At 42.4% G+C, this 19,322-nt stretch overlaps 1 protein-coding gene across 8 annotated transcripts in view; it reads left to right on the plus strand.

Moving 5' to 3' along the window:
- The window catches only part of FBXO16 (F-box protein 16), a 189,067-nt gene that overhangs the window by 161,160 nt on the left and 8,585 nt on the right, over positions 1–19,322 (plus strand). For 3 of the 8 annotated variants that reach the window (XM_049865710.1, XM_049865709.1, XM_049865714.1), the window contains one exon: positions 14,241–15,121. The exons of 1 other annotated variant lie outside the window; for it this stretch is intronic. In XM_049865710.1, the coding sequence (XP_049721667.1) occupies positions 14,241–14,315 (75 nt within the window). In that variant the 3' untranslated portion in view covers positions 14,316–15,121. Of the gene's footprint in view, positions 1–2,237; positions 2,668–11,906; positions 15,122–19,322 lie in introns of those variants that run through there. 4 more of the 8 variants (XR_007514868.1, XM_049865711.1, XM_049865716.1 and 1 more) reach the window with 4 other exon arrangements.

Consider the following 19,322-nt stretch of genomic DNA (forward strand, 5'->3'; position numbering starts at 1 on the left):
AATGCTTCAAAGACCAATGTAGCAGGGACGGGCGTTTGGGGACCATGGTTCCAGGGGACATCTAAGTCAATTGGCAAAATAAAATCTATTAAGAAAACATTCTGAATCCCACCTTGGAGAGAGGTGTCTGAGGTCTTAAACAGTAGCAAGCGGCCATCTAAGATGCATCAATTGGTCTCAACCCACCTGTTTCAAAGGAGAATGAAGAACACCAAGGACACAAGGTAATTATGAGCCCAAGAGACAGAAAGGGCCACATAAAGCAGAGACTACATCAGCCTGAGACCAGAAGAGCTTGATGGTGCCTGGGTACAACCAATGACTTCCCTGACAGGGAACACAACAGAGAATCCCAGAGGGAGCAGGAGAGCAGTGGGATGCAGACCCCAAATTGTCATAAAAAGACCAGACTTAATGGTCTGACTGAGACTAGAAGGACCCCGGTGGCCATGGCCCCCAGACCTTCTGTTGGGCCAGGACAGGAACCATTCCCAAAGCCAACTCTTCAGACAGGGATTGGACTGGACAATGGGTTGGAGCGGGATGCTGGTGCGGAGTGAGCTTCTTGGATCAGGGGGACACTTGAGACTATGTTGGAATCTCTTTCCTGGAGGGGAGATGAGAGGGTAGAGGGGGTTAGAAGCTGGTGAAATGGACACAAAAAGAGAGAGTGGAGGGAGGGAGTGGGCTGTCTTATTGTGGGGAGAGCAATTGGGAGTATATAGCAAGGTGTATATAAGTTTTTGTGTGAGAGACTGACTTGATTTGTAAACTTTCACTTAAAACACAATAAAAAATTTAAAACAAATTGTCAGTGAAACCACTGAGAAAAATAACTTGATGAGGCTTATCATACAGGTCATTAGTATATGCTTCTGCCTGGTTTCCTTGCCCCTGCTAGGTCAAGAGTAGGAGAGAAATCCAGGGGAGAACAGGGAATTTGAAGTACAGTGAAACTTCATAATGATGTATGCTTACAAATTACCAGCATAGTCAAAAATTTCTCCTGCTTTAAAAAAAAAAAATCAAAGGCTAAACAGGACCATCCCTGTAGGCTTTGACATTAACCATCTGTCAAACACTAGGAGGGCTTAAGTTGAAATATTCATTACAAATTAAAAATTTGTGCCAATTAAGGCTTAAACAGAAACCAGGGTAAATTAAGCAATGATAAAGAATAATTAACTATTAATTAATGAAGTACCTGATTGTATCTGCTTGTATTGTTTTTGTAAATATACTAATTGTAATCACTATTTATGTTTAGTAGTTTTGATAAACAGCATAAGGCATATTTAAATCCCCCCAAAGCACGCTATGGTCTTTGACCGAGTAATAGTGCCTAAGATAAGCCTGGCTGTTTGAGCCATAAGGCTGCGTGTGGTGAAGGCCCCCATTCATATGGCGGTAGTTCACCCTCACTGTGGGCCACATACCTCAGAGGAAAAAAGCAACCTCCTGAGTGATACAAGAAGGTTATGAAAATTAAGAAATGCTTGAATGTGGAACCTGAGAGAAGAAATGGATATTGAGGGAATTTAATTAGGGGGCCTAAGCATTAAGGCTGCTAACCAAAAGGTCAGCAGTTTGAATCCACCAGGTGCTCCTTAGAAACCCTATGGGGCAGTTCTGCTCTGTCCTACAGGGTCATTATGAGTTAGAACTGACTTGACAGCAATGGGTTTGGTTTTTGGGTAAAGGTCCCTGGAGCCCTGGTGGCACAGTAGTTAAGAGCTATGAGAAGCGATGGCTGCTAACCAAAAGACTGGCAGTTTGAATCCACCAGCCACTCCTTGGAAACTCTGTGGAGCAGTTCTACTCTTTCCTATAGGGTCCTTATGAGTCAGAATCAATTTGATGGCAAGGTTTTTGGTGTTTAAAGGTCCCTAGGTGGCACAAATGGTTTGTACTTTACTGCTAACCTAAACATTGGTGGTTCAAACACACCCAGTGGCTCTGTGGGAAAAAGGCCTGGGAACCTACTTCCATTAAGATTACAGCCAAGAATACCCCACAGAGCAGTTCTACTCCGTAACATAGAAAGTCACAGTGAGTCAGAACCGACTTGACAGCAACTGACAACTACAACATCTAGGAAGTTTTCAGGGGGATTGAGAGAAACAGGAGAGCAGGTGAAACTTAGCAGAGCACATTATAAAGGCAAGGATGAAAGTGACATATCCCCAGAACCCTGACTAGAAGGTGCCTGAGACCTAACATTCCTTCTCCTGTAATAGGAAAACGGGACCTGTGATAACTTGGAGAAGTTACAGCTTTATTAAACAGAAAGGGTTGGAAGAGATAAAAGCACAAAGATGCAGAAGAGGCACGAAGAATCTTTCTTAAGCCATCTCTCCAGCGCTGTGACTATCAGGCTACTGAAACCACCTTTGCTTTTTGTCTGTCATTACTGAGAGCCTTTAAATATGAGAGTTCTCTCTAAGAAGGGAAGCGCTCTCAGATAACAGTTTCAAATCTATACATATTCCTGTGAACTTGTGATGTTTTCTGCAGTTTAATAGGTTCATGTTTTCAAAGTCAGCCCCTAAAAATGTACCTGGTTTCCTCTTATGCTTTTAATTCTAGAGGCAACCACCAGAGCTGCCTCGTTGCAGCTGCTTAATTTAACCAGACTTTTTGGTGTGAATAATTGATAGAAGATGGGAGTAAAGCCTAGATCTCATCATTAATGCTTTTTAATTTTGATCACTGTTTATTAAAATTATGTAAATATATAGAAATCCTTTTACTGTTTGTTATAATAAAATTCCATACAGAAAAAAAGCAATTTAAAAATAACAAACACAGGACAGTGGGTACCATCTTGATTAAACTGCAAAGATTTTCAATATTGTGAAAAGACATGAAAAATACCGGTTTTTGTTTTTTTAATTCCTCACAATTAGCCCTACAATTCCTCTTAGGGGAGGTGGGAGCTGTCTCCTTGGGGAAGACTTTGATAAGCTTGCCCAGGAGGAATAAAACCTTGAGGGCATGGATGTTAGCAGGCATCACAACTTCAGAGAAGGCGAAAACCTGCTCTGCTTGAGATTAGAGGAAGAGTTGTTGTTTCTGCTCCAGAAAGGTAAGGGGAGGGGGAGGGGAAGGAGAGGAAAAAGGGAGGAAAGAGATGAGGAGGAGAGAGAATCCAGCAGGATGGAGAGAAGCTAAGATTAGGTAGGGGAGAACCAGTAGCCTTGGAGTCGATTCTGACTCATGGTGATCCCATGTGTGTCAGAGTAGAACTGTGCTCCATAGGGTTTTCAGTAACTGATTTTTCAGAAGTAGATTACCAGGCCTTTCTTCCAAGGTGCCTCTGGGTAGACTTAAACTGCCAGCCTTTTTGATAGCAGCCTGGCACATTAACCATTGGTACTACTCAGGCTCCTAGGCAGAGGAGAGGGGCCAGCAAAACTTTCCGGTGGGCCAGGATGCTGTTAGATAGTAATGCCACCATTCCAATTGCTGTTGCTGGGATGTATACACTCCCTTCCATCTCTATGGTAAATTCTACTCATTTTACATATGGAAGCAAGATCTCAGAGGTCTAGAGGGCAAAGTAAACAAAAGCCCCTTGGAACAACTTACAAAAAGCAGGGATTGGGCTTTGGATTTCATAGGCCCTGGAAATGAACTGAGAGGACATCCAGCTGACATTTTTTTTCACTTTTTTTTTTTTCCTACCAAATAAAGCAAATACCTTTTTCTCACACTGAACTTTTACTTGGATGTTAGAAGTCCTTGCTTTCTAGGTTCTGATTTGGCCATGAATTTCAAAAAGCTTGCTGTTTCAGGGTATTCCCCTAAATATGAAGAACCAAAGCTTTTAATTGTCTGCTTACTCTAATTGCTTTAGAATAAGGCCTTATCTTTTCCTGTGCTCTGCTAATTGTAGCCTCTGAAGTTACCTTCATCTCTTTCCAGGATAACTTGACTTTTAGTGTCCTGATTTTGTAAATGTTTCTTCAAACTTTCTCATTTTTTTTTCCTTCTCTGGGTCAAAAGAGGAGGGAAAAAAAGAAATAGACTGTAAAGTAAGTCCCATATCATGTCATGGAAAGTGCAAGGTTTAAGAATCACGAAACCCAGGTTCCAGTCTCAACTCTAGCTGTCACTTACCTGATTTGAGTTTTAGTTTTCCCATTTATGAAATGAGAATTCGAATTACAAGATTTTTAAACTCCATTCCAAGCTGAAGTCTGAACCTGTGGGGTCCATAGGTTTCTACTGTATTCACTCTCCCCTCTTCCCTGATCCCTGAAGGACAGAGCTTGGATTCAAATGACTTTGCATAGAATACCATTACATGAGTAAATCTTAATTTTAAACTATTGAAAACTGGTTCCTGTCTCCCATCTTTTTCTCTGAACTTTAAAAAAAAAAAAAAAACCCTAAAATGGAAGAATTTCCAAAATTCTTACTCAGTAGTTTCCTTGCAGAAAATCTTTAAAATAAGAATATTTGCTTTGCAGTCAGATGTACCTGGATTCTTTTGTGTGTGTGTGTGTGCTTTAAGTGAAAGTTTACAAATCAAGTCAGTCTCTCATACAAAAATTTATATACACCTTGTTATGTACTCCCAGTTGCTCTTGCCCTAATGAGATAGCACACTCCTTTTCTCCACCCTGTATTTCCTATGTCCATTCAGCCGCCTTCTGTCCCTCTCTGCCTTCTCATCTCCCCTCCAGACAGGAGCTGCCCACATGGTCTCATGTGTCTGCCTGAGCCAAGAAGCCCACTCCTCACCAGTATCATTTTCTATCTTGTAGTCCAGTCCAATCCCTGTCTGAAAAGTTGGCTTTGGGAATGGTTCCAGTCTCAGGCTAACAGAAGGTCTGGGGACCATGACCTCCAGAGTCCTTCTAGTCTCAGCTAGACCATTAAGTCTGGTCTTTTTATGAGAATTTGAGGTCTGCATCCCACTGCTCTCCTGCTCCATCAGGGATTCTCTTTTGTGTTGCCTGTCAGGGCAGTCATCGGTTATAGCTGGGCACCATCTAGTTCTTCTGGTCTCGGGCTGATGTAGTCTCTGATTTATGTGGCCCTTTTTTTTTTGTCTCTTGGGCTCATAATGCCCTTGTATATTTGGTGTTCTTCATTCTCCTTTGCTCCAGGTGGGTTGAGACCAGTTGATGCATCTTAGATGGCCACTTGCAAGCGTTTAAGACCCCAGATGCCACTCACCAAAGTGGGATGCAGAATGTTTCTTAATAGAGTTTATTATGCCAGTTGACCTAGATGTCCCCTGAAACCATGGTCCCCAGACCCCCATACCTCATACTCTGGACTTTGAAGCTTTGGGTTTATTCAGGAAACTTCTTTGCTTTTGGTTTAGTCCAGTCATGCTGACCTTTCCTGTATTGTGTGTTGTCTTTCCCTTCACCTAAAATAGTTCTTGGAAACCCTGATGGCGTAGTGGTTAAGTGCCACAGTTGCTAACCAAAAGGTCAGCAGTTCAAATCCACCAGGCGCTCCGTGGAAGCTCTATGGGGCAGTTCTTCTCTGTCCTCTAGGGTCACTATGAGCTGGCATCGACTCGATGACAACAGGTTTTTTTTTTTTTTTTAATAATTTTTATTGTGCTTTAAGTGAAAGTTTACAAATCAAGTCAGTCTCTCACACAAAAACCCATATACACCTTGCTACACACTCCCAGTTACTCTCCCCCTAATGAGACAGCCTGCTCTCTCCCTCCAATCTCTCTTTTCGTGTCCATTTCGCCAGCTTCTAACCCCTTCCACCCTCTCATCTCCCCTCCAGGCAGGAGATGCCAACATAGTGTCAAGTGTCCACCTGATCCAAGAAGCTCACTCCTCACCAGGATCCCTCTCCAACCCATTGTCCAGTCCAATCCATGTCTGAAGAGTTGGCTTTGGGAATGGTTCCTGTCCTGGCCCAACAGAAGGTCTGGGGGCCATGACCACTGGGGTCCTTCTAGTCTCAGTCAGACCATTAAGTCTGGTCTTATGAGAATTTGGGGTCTTCATCCCACTGCTCTCCTTCTCCCTCTGGGATTCTCTGTTGTGTTCCCTGTCAGGGCAGTCATCGGTTGTAGCCACGCACCATCTAGTTCTTCTGGTCTCAGAATGATGTAGTCGCTTATTCATGTGGCCCTTTCTGTCTCTTGGGCTCGTAATCACCTTGTGTCCTTGGTGTTCTTCATTCTCCTTTGATACAGGTGGGTTGAGACCAATTGATGCATCTTAGATGGCTGCTTGCTAGCGTTTAAGATCTCAGACACCACTCTTCAAAGTGGGATGCAGAATGTTTTGTTAATAGGTTTTATTATGCTGATTGACTTAGATGTCCCCTGAAACCATGGTCCCAGACCCCTGCCCCTGCTACGCGGGCCTTCAAATCATTCAGTTTATTCAGGAAACTTCTTTGCTTTTGGTTTAGTCCAATTGTGCTGACCTCCCCTGTACTGTGTGCTGTCTTTCCCATCACCTAAAGTAGTTCTTATCTACTATCTAATTAGTGAATGTCCCTCTCCCACCCTCCCTCCCTCCCCCTCTCATAACCACAAAAGAATGTTTTCTTCTCAGTTTAAACTATTTCTCAAGTGCTTATAATAGTGGTCTTATACAATATTTGTCCTTTTGCAACTGACTAATTTCACTCAGCATAATGCCTTCCAGGTTCCTCCATGTTATGAAATGTTTCACGGATTCCTCACTGTTCTTTACCGATGTGTAGTGTTCCATTGTGTGAATATACCATAATTTATTTATCCATTCATCTGCTGACGGGCACCTTGGTTGCTTCCATCTTTTTGCTATTGTAAACAGTGCTGCAATAAATATGGGTGTGCATGTAACTGTTCATGTAAAGGCTCTTATTTCTCTAGGATATATTCCAAGGAGTGGGATTGCTGGATCGTATGGTAGTTCTATTTCTAGCTTTTTAAGGAAGCGCCAAATTGATTTCCAAAGTGGTTGTAGCATTTGACATTCCCACCAGCAGTGTAGAAGTGTTCCAGTCTCTCCACAGCCTCTCCAAGATTTATTATTTTGTGTTTTTTGGATTAATGCCAGCCTTGTTGGAGTGAGATGAAATCTCATTGTAGTTTTGATTTGCATTTCTCTAATGGCTAATGATCGTGAACATTTCCTCATATATCTGTTAGCTACCTGAATGTCTTCTTTAGTGAAGTATCTATTCATATCTTTTGCCCATTTTTTAATTGGGTAACAGGTTTGTTTTGTTTTTTTGGTTTAAAATAGCCCTTGTCTACTATCTAATTAGTGAATACCCCTCTCCCTCTCTACCCACCCTCATAACCATCGAAGAATATTTTCTTCTCTGTTGAAACTATTTCTCAAGTTCTTATAATAGTGGTCTCATACAATATTTGTCCTTTTGCAACTGACTAATTTCACTCAGCATAATGCCTTCCATATTCCTCCATGTGATGAAATGTTTCACGGATTCATCACTGTTCTTTATCGATGCGTACTATTCCATTGTGTGAATATACCATAATTTATTTATCCATTCATCTGTTGATGGGCACCTTGGTTGGTTTCTTCTTTTTGCTATTGTAAACAGTGAACATGGGTGTGCATATATCTGTTGTGCACCTGGATTCTTGAATGAAATTGTGCAACTTTGGATGAATTACTAACTTCTCTGAGCCTCAATTTTTCTGTAAAATGGAAATAATGATACCTGCCTTGCAGGATTGTTGTCAGGGACTAAATCCCAGGTATATATTAAGTTCCTAATAAACATTTGTGTTCTCCTTCATTAAATACCATCTTATTTTTTACTTTCTGACCAAAAGCACAGGTTTGAGACTGAAACAGCCCAGGTTCAGTGCACAGTACTACTATTGTACTAGCCTGATGATTTTGGCCCAGTTACTCGATCTCTCTAAGGCTCTATTCCCTCACCTGTAAATAAAGGAGTTAGTAGTAATGCTAATCTCACAGGGTTGGGAGGAGTACATAAAGCACTTAGCACAGGGTCTAGCTCAGTAAACAGTAGCTGTTGTTGTTGGGTGCCGTCTAGTCGATTTCAACTCCTAGTGACCCCATGTGACAGACTAAAACTGCCCCATAGGGTTTTCTAGGCTGTAATCTTTATGGGAGCAGATTGTCAGGTCTTTTTTCCAAGAAGCTGCTGGGTGGGTTCAAACTGCCAACCTTTCAGTTAGCACCCAAGTACTTAACTGCCGTACCACCAAGGTGCCATATAAATAATAGCAAGTAGTAGTAGCAGCAGTAAAAATCATACTAAATCACAGCCTGAAACTACAAGGAAAGTGGAAGAGCACTGATGGTGAGCAGCTGCTCAGAAACAGATGAGGGGCCAGTCCAGCAGCCAGGAGGCGTTGACAGGAGGATTTAACTGGTGGAAGACCATCCTCTCTTTTGCTTTCCCCCAGTTTTCTGTATCTTTCTCTTGGGAGCATCTCAGCACAGGAACCTCAGGTCCAAAGAACATGCTGTGTTCCCAGCACTGCTTTCTTGGTGGCATGAGGTCCCCCGTCTCTCTGCTTGCTTCTCTCTTTTATATCTTAAAGAGATTGGCTTAAGACACTATCTAATCTTATGTATCTCATCAATGTAACTGCCAGTAATCCATCTCATTTCATTATAGTGATAGGATTTACAACACATAGGGAAATCACCTAAAATGGTGGATAATCACACAATACTGGGAGTTATGGCTCAGCTAAGTTGACAGATATTTTGGGGGGACAGAATTCAATCCATGACAATTACTTAAAAGACAAACCAAGAACAAAGGCAGGCCTCTGGCTTATTTTAAACTGTGGTTATTTCTCCCAATATCTTACCTCTATATCTAGCAGAATCTTGAACAACAACAAAGATGGGTATTTCCAGCTAGGAGGAAAAGGGAACACCCTCCCCTTAGCTGTTGACCAGGGGTAAACAGACAAATCTGAGCAGCTTTCTGAGCTTCTAGACAGAGAAGAGGACAGCAAGGGTCCTCCTCACAGACTCCCCAGATGGAAAAGAGCATGAAGCAGCTCCGTCCTGGAGACTGAGGAGCCACTCAACTGGGTAAAGCCAGGACTACCACTCAGTGGGATGAAGCAAGGTGACACCCCTCTTAGACCCTCCTCCTGGGAGGAAGTCTCTGTAGGTGGGACTCTCCCAGCCATTTTGTCTGTACTCCGAGCCTTCTTCTCCACAGATGGCTCTTACTTATTGCTGTGCCCCCAACTTATGCTTAGGCAATTTACAGGAGTGAGTTTAAGTTGTGTTTATATCACTAAAACAGACAAACAAAAAAATTCATGTTATTATTTACAAACAATAATATAGTACTACCACATCACCTCTGAACTGGAGGTCATGACCAAGTGTTGATGTTAGATGAAAAAAAGGGGGGGGGGGACAGGTAGATGGGGCCTCCTACAATGAGAATTGTCACCTTCTTTACCACTTCTTTATCATACCACAGGCCCGTTGAGAGGATTAAACAATCTATTAGATGTATGACTGTTAGCACAATGCCCAGCAGTCAGATATAAGCAACTATTATTGCTATTGTTGTTATCACCATTGTTCCTAGAAGAGTGATTGACATACTGAAGGCACTGTCATCGCTACTACTATATTTATCTATTTTCCATATCTACATACTGCTTTACCCAGTCTACTCCCTTAACTGAACCATGGGTTTATCCAATGGTGTTGCTCATCTCAGTGATAATGTACAAATTTTCTGGAAGTATCGTGAATAAAAACCAAACCAAACCCACTGCTGTGGAGTCAATTCCAACTCATAGCAACCCCATAGGACAGAGTAGAACCGCCCCATACTGTTTCCAAGGAGTGCCTGGTAGATTTGGTTAGCAGCTGTAGCTCTTAACCATTACGTCACCAGGGTTTCCATCATGAATGGAGAACCCAAAAAATTCAACTGGGGAGTAAAAAAACACAGCCGTATGTATTATGTGTGTGTGTGTGTGTGTGTGTGTGTGTGTGTGTGTAATACAACTTATATTCCAAGTTGTTCTTTTCTAAAATCTTTTCTTACACCTTAGCCTCTCCTCCAGGCCCTACTCTTGGGGCAATGAGCCTCAGTGACCTGTCTGCATTCTCACTCACTTCTCTGTGCCCAATAAAATGACATCAGCCTGCAGACAGGAATTTTCTATCCCTACTTCAAAGTCCACCTACAAGGTTGTTTTAGCCATTGTCCTAAAACGAAAGAGGAGAAATCATTTGTGTATTTATTCATTTATTCAACAAATGTTTACAGGCACTGGACTAGGCCCTAGGGATACACCATAACAAGACACAGACCCTGCCCTCGAGTAGCTTACAGACTAGAGGGGGAAAGGTTCTAGTCAAGTAAAGAAAAACTGCTAGGTATCTGGGCCGGGTGATTGCATCAATGTTCGTTTCGCACTAATGAGACTGGAAACTCAGCAGGGAGGAGTTGTTTGAGGTGCCTGTGGGACTCCCAAGAATAAATATTCAGAAGAGTTGAATATATGAGCCAGGAGCTCAGGAGGGAGAGTGGGGCAAGAGATACAGATTCAGTGATTGAAGATCCAGGCACTGATTGCCCAGGAAGTGAGCCAAGAAGATAACCCTTGAGATTTCCAAACTGTAAACCATAGCCTTATATTTTTAATTTCCTATTTCCTCTGATTTAAAGACACTAAAACAACAGACTGTACAGGTATTATTAGGCAAATATCTTTAGAAAAAGAATAGTAAGTTCGACTGATGAGAAAAATCTATTTAAATTACTTAATATCATCCTTTTTCATAGAAACAGGTTGAGGAACTCTTTCAGATAATTCTCCAGTACTAGAAATACTGGTAGATTGCATGGCAGTTGGCAATCAGAAAACAAATGGGCTACAGCAGATAGACTCACACATATGTGAAAGGTCATTTATATCAGCATCGTTTGTAAGCACAAAAGATTGAAAACAGCGTAAGCATGTATCTGTATGGTTCATCTGTAGTCTATTATACAACTATGAAACATACACACATATACTTTGACATATACACCAAAAAAACAAACCCATTGCTGTCAAGTTGATTCCAACTCATAGCAACCATACAGGGCAGGGTAGGACTTCCCCGTAGGGCTTCCAAGGCTGTAATCTTTACAGAAGCAGACTGCCACATTTTCTCGTGCAGCATGGCTGATGGGTTCAAACTACCCACCTCTCAGTTAACAGCTGAGCGCTTAACCACTGTGCCACTAGGGCTCCTTCTTCACATATATAAGTAAACAAAGCAATGATGTTTTTAGTATGCTACCAATTGTGTAAAAAAGGAGAGAGGGAGCATATATTTGCATATTATGTGTATATTTGCTTGTGTATGTATAAAACATTTCTGGAAGGAGGCACACACACCTGGTAACCTTGGTTGCCCTAGAGGAATGGAACTAGAGGGCTGTGGGATGAGGTGGTGGGAGATTTTTCACTGTACCCTTTTGTACCTTTTAAATATTGAATCCTGTAGAAAAGTAACCTATTAAAAAATAAACTTATTTTTTTAAGAGAGAAAAGAAGAAGAAAATCACCAAGGAGATGTAGGAAAATGCTTTTGAGGAAAGAATTGCATGTAGGATAGAGATTTAGTAAAACATGCTTTGCCCAGTCTGGAAGTACTCAGAAATTAAAATAACTACTTGAAATAAGGGTTCAAACACCCTACTAAGATTATCCCTATTGCGAAGTCTATGTGCTAAGAAGGCAAGCCTTTCTGGAGGAAGGAAGGGGAGGGTTCACAGCAAGGTAGCAGTCAAAGATAAGCAGGAATGAAAAAGTTTGGTGAACTCCAGCATTGATATAAAAGAAATTTCCAGTTATCGTTTCAACCAGGTAGTCAGATGCTATAGACTGTGATCTAGCACTATAAGCTTTTTACTCTTTTATATAACTCCCTGTGTTTTCCTCATAGATCTTGTCTTTTCTCTTGTTAATAGTGGGCACTGAAGTCTTCAAATGAAGAGAGTCTGTGAGCTTTTATTCAGAGACAGCAAGGAAGAATGAGCATAAGGAGACCATCTCCCCAGAGCCATCTTGGTGCGATGAGAAACCCAACAGTCAGGACAGGCAGTGACAACAACCTAGAGGAGAGGAGAGCAAGCGGAGTCCCTGGGACCTGCCACCAGAAGAAAAGAAGCAGAGAAGAGCCTGGCTAGGCCTGTGAACAGCCCCCAGCGGCTTAGGAGAAAGGGGCTACTTGAATGCAGTGCTAGACACACTCTGCAGAGTGATAGGATTATACGCTTTGCACAGTGATAGGATTATACACTTTGCACAGTGACAGGGTTATGCAGAAAACCCTGGTGGCATAGTGGTTAAGTGCTATGGCTGCTAACCAAAAGGTCGCCAGTTCGAATCCACCAGCCACTCCTTGGAAACCCTGTGGGGCAGTTCTGCTCTGTCCTATGGGGTCACTATGGTGGGAATGACTCAATGGCAACAGATTAACAGGGTTATACACTTTGCACAGTGATAGGGTTATATACTTTGCACAGTGATAGAGTTACATTTGAAGCTGTTACAGGTGAGGTAGTGACTAGCCCATGTTTGTAACACACAGAGCTAGGCTTTTCCTTTATTCAATAGATACTATTTTATCTTCATTGTTACTAAAAGAGAAGAAAAAATTTTTTTTCCAGATAGGATCAAGAGCACAAAGGAACACTCCCATTTGTCCTTTTACCTTATGCTGACCTTAAAACAACACAGAAAACTTGAAATGAGGGAAGATTATGTACTCCCATTTCTCCCTCCTTCCCCACCCCCCCTTTCTCTTTGATTCTAACAACTTACTACTTTTAACTGCAGTTTTGCCTACTTTTTCTCAGAAAAATCAATGATATACATATATAGACCACCTACTGTATATAGGTAGTGCAAACAGTTAATGCATATGACTACTAACCAAAAGGTTGGAGGTTCAAGTCCACTCAGAGGTGCCTCAGAAGAAAGGCCTGGCAATCTACTTCCAAAAATCAACCATTGAAAGTCCTTCAGAGCACAGTGCGACTCTGATGCACATGAGGTCACTGTGAGTCCAAACTGACTCAAGAGTAACTGGTTTTACTATAGGCTCAATGAGTTTACCTATAGACTCAATGAAGCTTACAGTCTCATTGAAAATGGTCTCAATAATAATGACTTCAGGAATCCAGATGACAGAGAATCACTGAGGGTCTAGACGCTCACTAGACACTCAGCTTCTTGGAGAAGGTGGCCTTGCAGGACAGGTTATATTTAGAGAAAGGCTGATGAGAGCACTTCAGGCAGGTATAGTGGGTGAGGCAAGACCAGTGTGTGGGTGGCATTCTTGTAGGATAATTAACAACCAGGTTAGCTGGAGCTGAGGATTGGAGACAGCAGTCATTGATTAAAGAAATTTCTGATTCAATGAATGTCTAAAATAGGATTTCCCCCAGATTAATAGAAACTCTGTATACTACAAACATACCAATTAGAGTATTAGAGAAATGGTAACAAATGATCTGACCTAACTCCTGCCATTTGCCCACCAGGTATGAAGTAATAGGAAAGGGTTTGTGTTCAAGGCGAAGCTACAGCATCTGTGTTATGCCAAAATTTCCTATCTCTCACGTCACATAGTAGGAGCCAACGGTGAAATTGAAAGAGTACATCACTGTATATCACTGCACGCTCAGATTGTATTATTTCTTTCTCTCCCTCTCTCCATTCTTTCTTCTTCCTTTTCCTGCTCGTGGCCAGATGTCAAGGAGAAATCCTTTCTCACTGTGAGTTTTGGTTGGAATGTCAACCTGTGACTTTTTAGAGAGAATGAGTGTGCATGCACAGATTAATAGAGATGATGAAATATGGGAACTATACCAGTATTCACCTGGTCTGAGAGTCAGATCAAGTGTCCGGACCCAGCTTGGGTACTTTTTAGCTGTGTAAACTTGGACCTTCACTTAACCTGCTTGTTCCTCAGTTTCATTTATTTATAAAATGTAGGTGTTAATACTTCCCTATCTCCCTTAAAGAACTATCTTGAGATTCAAATGAAATAATGTTTGTGAAAGTACGCAAAAACTAAAGAACTTATTATTAGTAGCTCAAGATGAGGATTTGCATGGGGGTGGCGAGAGGTGAAATTAGGAAATCTCAGTAAATCTCATTCAGCCCTATGGTTTTTGTAGAATTGTTTTATGTCATTAAAATAAGTTTAGTGCTATAGTTTCCTTTGATACTGTAATAACTCACACTCTAACCACACCTTTTTCCTCCCTAGGTATCCCTAAATGCAGAACTCAGTCCCCTGCAGAAGTTCCAGCACATCTCGCCTGGGCTTCTCATCAGTCAGTAGGATTCTCAGCTGCCAAGGCAGCAACTAAAGTTCTCATCCAGCATATTCAGGGACACTCTGAGCTTCACTCTTTACCCTTCCAGGCTCCAGAACTGAAGCTGATTTAAAAATGTGGAAGGACTTTTAAAGAAATAACAAAATGTACATGTTTGAGAGTTGAATGTGACTTGGCTCCTTTATTAGAAGCTCTTACAGTTTAAGTACCTTGTTGTGAAAGTGAGTTCTGCTGTATTTCAGTAAAAGGTATTCACAGGGTAAATGTTAATACATGTACAAATTTAAGGAGAAATGAGATGGTACATTACATGGGGTTGATGAAGAGACGTATGATGGCACCATTGCTATTATTGGGTATATTCAGGGTCCCAAAAGAGCACATTCCCAAGGCTACTTGAACAGTTTCATGAAGGGCTGTTTAACCACAGTATGGGTAGGGTTAAAGAAGGGATGGTGAAGCAACCAGGACCTGGAAGAGTGGGATGCCTTTATAACTCCTTGGCCTGAAGAGGAAAGGGGAAAGATCAGTGTCTCCGGAACCCAATGAGAGCTGTAGCCTCAGGAGAGAGTCCACCCAACAGAATATATGTCATATCATAGAGGAATGAGGCCAGTGTCAAAACCAAGGCCTAGGAGGGAGAAATGAGGGAGAATACCCCCAGCCTGTCTCTCTACCTACCCTTCAATATCCCAACAGTGCTTTTGTCAAACCCAACTGGAAGTCACAGAGCAAAGAAGCCTGGGGGGTGTAGCTCTTAGATGTCAGCCTCCCAAGGCATAGAGCAGAGCTGAGGAGTATGGCCAGTGGATCGGGGTGGGGTGGGGGGGTAGGATATAAATGGGACAAGGAGAATAACTAGCACAATGAGGGGAGAAGTTATGATTGATGTTCAAGCGATGTAAATGGGCTTTAAAAAGTTATTGGAAACAGAAACTATAACTGTGCTACAAAAATATTAGTTATACATTCTAAACTAAACCACCATTTACCATTCTAGGATGCTTATTTGCCTGGGTAAGGTGGGATTATGGAAAAACAAATACGTGTGTTAGTCATGTAAGTTTGAATGTTTATGTTCTTATGCTATATTATGTAATATATATATTAATGGCTTAAAATGGTGGCTTGGAAGGACAGTCCAGGACACAGTAGTCTGAATGTCCAAATGATCCATGGGGCAAAACATGACTGGTTTACAATTTATCAGTTTGCACCACCCAAGGTAAAGCTAACAAGTGGCTCTGAGGCAGAAAAAAAGAAAATACACCTGGAATGAGACCTTGTATTCTTTCCATGGGCAGAGCAGGCAACTGTCTGGAAGAATTTCTTCTTCCTGGAGCCTGAGCTGTCGTGGTCTGCCCTCAGGAGCGAGGGGCAGCTGTGTAAGCTGGGTTGGTCTATAGTGCCAGGTTTCTGCCCCATTTGTCCCAGTGCACCCCACTGATTATGTCAGGAGCCAGTCACATTGTGAACAGATGTTTGAATGGGCCAAATTACAGTATGCTCCCAACTCCTTCTGGTTTTCTTTCATGGAATAAACGAGAATCTTCTGTGGCAAGGATATTAAGAGAAAGAAGGCCTCATCCAGTACCAATGGCTACATCTTTGTTTCTTGAAACAACAGCCAGTGGATTTTCTCGTGAATCTACACTTTGGGCAGCACTGTATGGGGAAAGCTTGTTCTCTGGTCCATGCAGCATCCTCTGGGTCTTCTCAAAGGTGGCTTACTGACACAACTGGAAATTTGATGCTGGCTATACACTGGGCACTCGGCCAGGGCCAGGGTCCTCTGTTCCTCTCCATGTGGAATGGGTTCTACACAGCATGGCACCTGGGTTCCAAGGATGAGTGTCCCAGGAGAGAGCCATGTAGTATCTGTATCACCTTTTATGTCCTAGTCTTGGAAGTCTCATAGTGTCCTTCCCACCATAGCCTATGTCTTGTTTATTTAGTACTGCTACACAAAAAAAAAAAATTTTTTTTTCTTACACCAGAGATACCACAAGTAGATGGCTTTAACAGACAGGAGTTTTTTTGTTTTGTTTTGTTTTTTTATTGTGCTTTAAGTGAAAATTTACAATTCAGTTCAGTTTCTCATACAAAACTTATACACACATTGTTATTTGACCCTAGTTGCTTTCCCCATAATGTGACAGCACATTCCTCCTCTCCACCTGTATTTCCCATGTCCATTCAACCAGCTCCTGTCCCCTTCTGCCTTCTCACCTTGCCTCCAGACAGGAGCTGCCCACATAGTCTAATGTGTCTACTTGAGCTAAGAAGCACACTCCTCACTAATATCATTTTATGTCTCATAGTCCAGTCTAATCTTTGTCTGAAGAGTTGGCTTCAGGAATGCTTTTAGTTTTGGGCTAACAGGGAGTCCAGGGACCATGTACTCGGATGTTCCTCTAGTCTCAGTCAGACCATTAAGTCTGGTCTTTTTATTGAAATTTGAGATTTGCATCCCACTTTTCTCCTACTCCATCAGGGATTCTGTGTTGTGTTCCCTGTCAGGGCAGTCATTAGTACGAGCCGGGCACCATCTAGTTATTCCAGTCTCAGGCTGATGGAGTTCCTGGTTTATGTGGCCCTTTCTATCTCTTGGGATCATATTTTCCTTGTATCTTTGTTGTTCTGCATTCTTCTTTGCTCCAGGTGGGTTGAGACCAATTGATGCATCTTAGATGGCCGCTTGCTAGCTTTTAAGACCCCAGATGCCACTCACCAAAGTGGGATGCAGAACATTTTCTTAATACACTTTGTTATGCCAATGGACCTAGAGGTCCCCTGAAACCATGGTTCCGAGCCCCCCACCCCTGCTACTCTGTCCCTCGAAGTGTTTGGTTGTGTTCAGGAAACTTAAAAGCTTTTGGTTTAGTCCAATTGTGCTGACTTCCCCTGTATTGTATGTTGTCCTTCCCTTCACCTAAAGAAGTTTATTCTCTTACAGTCTAGTAGACTAGAAGTCTGAATTCAAGAGCTCAGCTCCAGAGGAAGGCTTTCTCTCTCTGTCAGTTCTGAGGAAATGTCCTGGTCATTCATCTTCCCCTCATCTAGGAGCTTCTCAGCACTGGGACCCTGGGTCCAAAGGACACACCGTGCTCCTGGCACTACTGTCTTGGTGGTAGGAGGTCCCCCGTCTCTCTGCTCTCTTCTCTCTTTTATATCTCAAAAGAGATTGACTCAAGATACGACCTAATTTTTTAGATTGAGTCCTGCCTCATTAGCATAACTGCCTCTAATCCTGCATCATTAACATCACAGAGATAGGATTTACAATGCATAGGAAAATTACATCAGATGACAAAATGGTGGACAATCACACAATACTGGGAATCATGGCCTAGTCAAGTTGACACACATTTGTGGGAGATACAATTCAATCCATAACACCATATGAATCACTGTCTTAGTTATCTAGTTCTGCTATAACAGAAATACCACAGCGGATGGCTTTAACAAACAGAAATTTATTCTCTTACAGTGTAGGAAGCTAGAAGATCGAATTCATGGCACCAGCTCCAGGGAGAGGCTTTCTGTCTGTTGGCCCTGTAGGGAAATTTCTTGTCATCAATCTTCCTCTGGGTCTAGGAGCTTCTGAGCACAGGGACCCCAAGTCAAAAGGACGTGCTCCACTCCTGGCTCTAATTTCTTGGTGGTAGGAGGTCCCTCTCCACTCTGCTGACTTCTCTATATCTCAAAAGAGATTGACTCAAGATACAGCCTAATCCTGTAGATTTGAGTCCTGCCTTATTAATGTAACTGCCTCTAATCCTGCCTCATTAACATCATAGGGGTTAGGATTTCCAACACATAGGATAATCACATCAGATCACAAAATAATGGACAACCACAGAATACTGGGAATCATGGCCTGTCCATGTTGACACACATTTTGGAGGGACACAATTCAATCCACAATATTTCACCCTTTGGTCTCCCAAAATTCACGTCTTTGCCACATGTAAAACGCATTCATCCAATCATCTCATCCCAAAAGTCTTAAATTAAGTCCAAATTCCAAAAATTCCCCTTCATCTGTGAAATCTAGAATACAACTTATCTGCTTCCAAAGTACAATGGTGGAACGAACAGGCACAAGGTAGACATTTCCCTTACAAATGGGAGAAATTGGAGGAAAAGAAATAGGCACCAAGCAAGTCAGCAGAACACATTATATTAGCCCTCAAGGCTTGAAAATAATTTTCTGTTCTCTGAGACCATTTAGGCAATGGCCCTGCCCTCCAGACTCTGGGTGTTGGCCACACTGTCTGGATTTGGGTGGAGGCCCCTCAGCCCTGAGCTTCAGCTCTGCCTTCCAGGCCTACTGGGACAGCAATTCTGCTCCCTCAGATTTGGGCAGCCCCATTCTCCTAGTCCATCTGACTGGTGACCCTACCCCTTCAGCTCTGGCAGGCCCGACACTTCTGCCCCTTGGCCATGGAAGCCCTGCGTCCTCAGCTTTAGCCAGCAGATCCAGCTCCATCCCCCGGCACTTGTGAATGGCAGTCCAGAACCAAGTTGGTGAAGATCTGACTCTTTGAAACCTTGGAGGCCATGGCCCCACCCTTTGAGATCCTACTGCCCACTTCTCTCTTTTATATCTCAAAAGAGATTGATTCAAAATACAAGCTAATCCTGTATATTGAGTCCTGCCACATTAACATAACTGCCTCTAATCCTGGCTCCTTAACATCATAGATAAGGATTTACAACACATAGGTGTTTTGGTTATCTAGTACTGCTATAACAGAAATACCGCAAGTGGATGACTTGAACAAAGATGAGTGTATTTTCACATGGTAAAGTAGACTAAAAGTCCAAAATCAGGGCATCAGCTCCAGGGGAAGGCTTTCTCTTTCTACCAGCCTTCTCATCAATCTTCTTCCAGACTAGGAACTTCTTTGCACAGGAACCCCGGGTCTGCTCCTGGCACGGCTTTCTTGGTGGTATGAGGTCCCCAATTCTGTGCTTACTTCCCTTTCCTTTTATCTCTTAAGAGATAA

This window comes from Elephas maximus, chromosome 22, assembly GCF_024166365.1.
Source record: "Elephas maximus indicus isolate mEleMax1 chromosome 22, mEleMax1 primary haplotype, whole genome shotgun sequence".
Taxonomy (NCBI): domain Eukaryota; kingdom Metazoa; phylum Chordata; class Mammalia; order Proboscidea; family Elephantidae; genus Elephas; species Elephas maximus.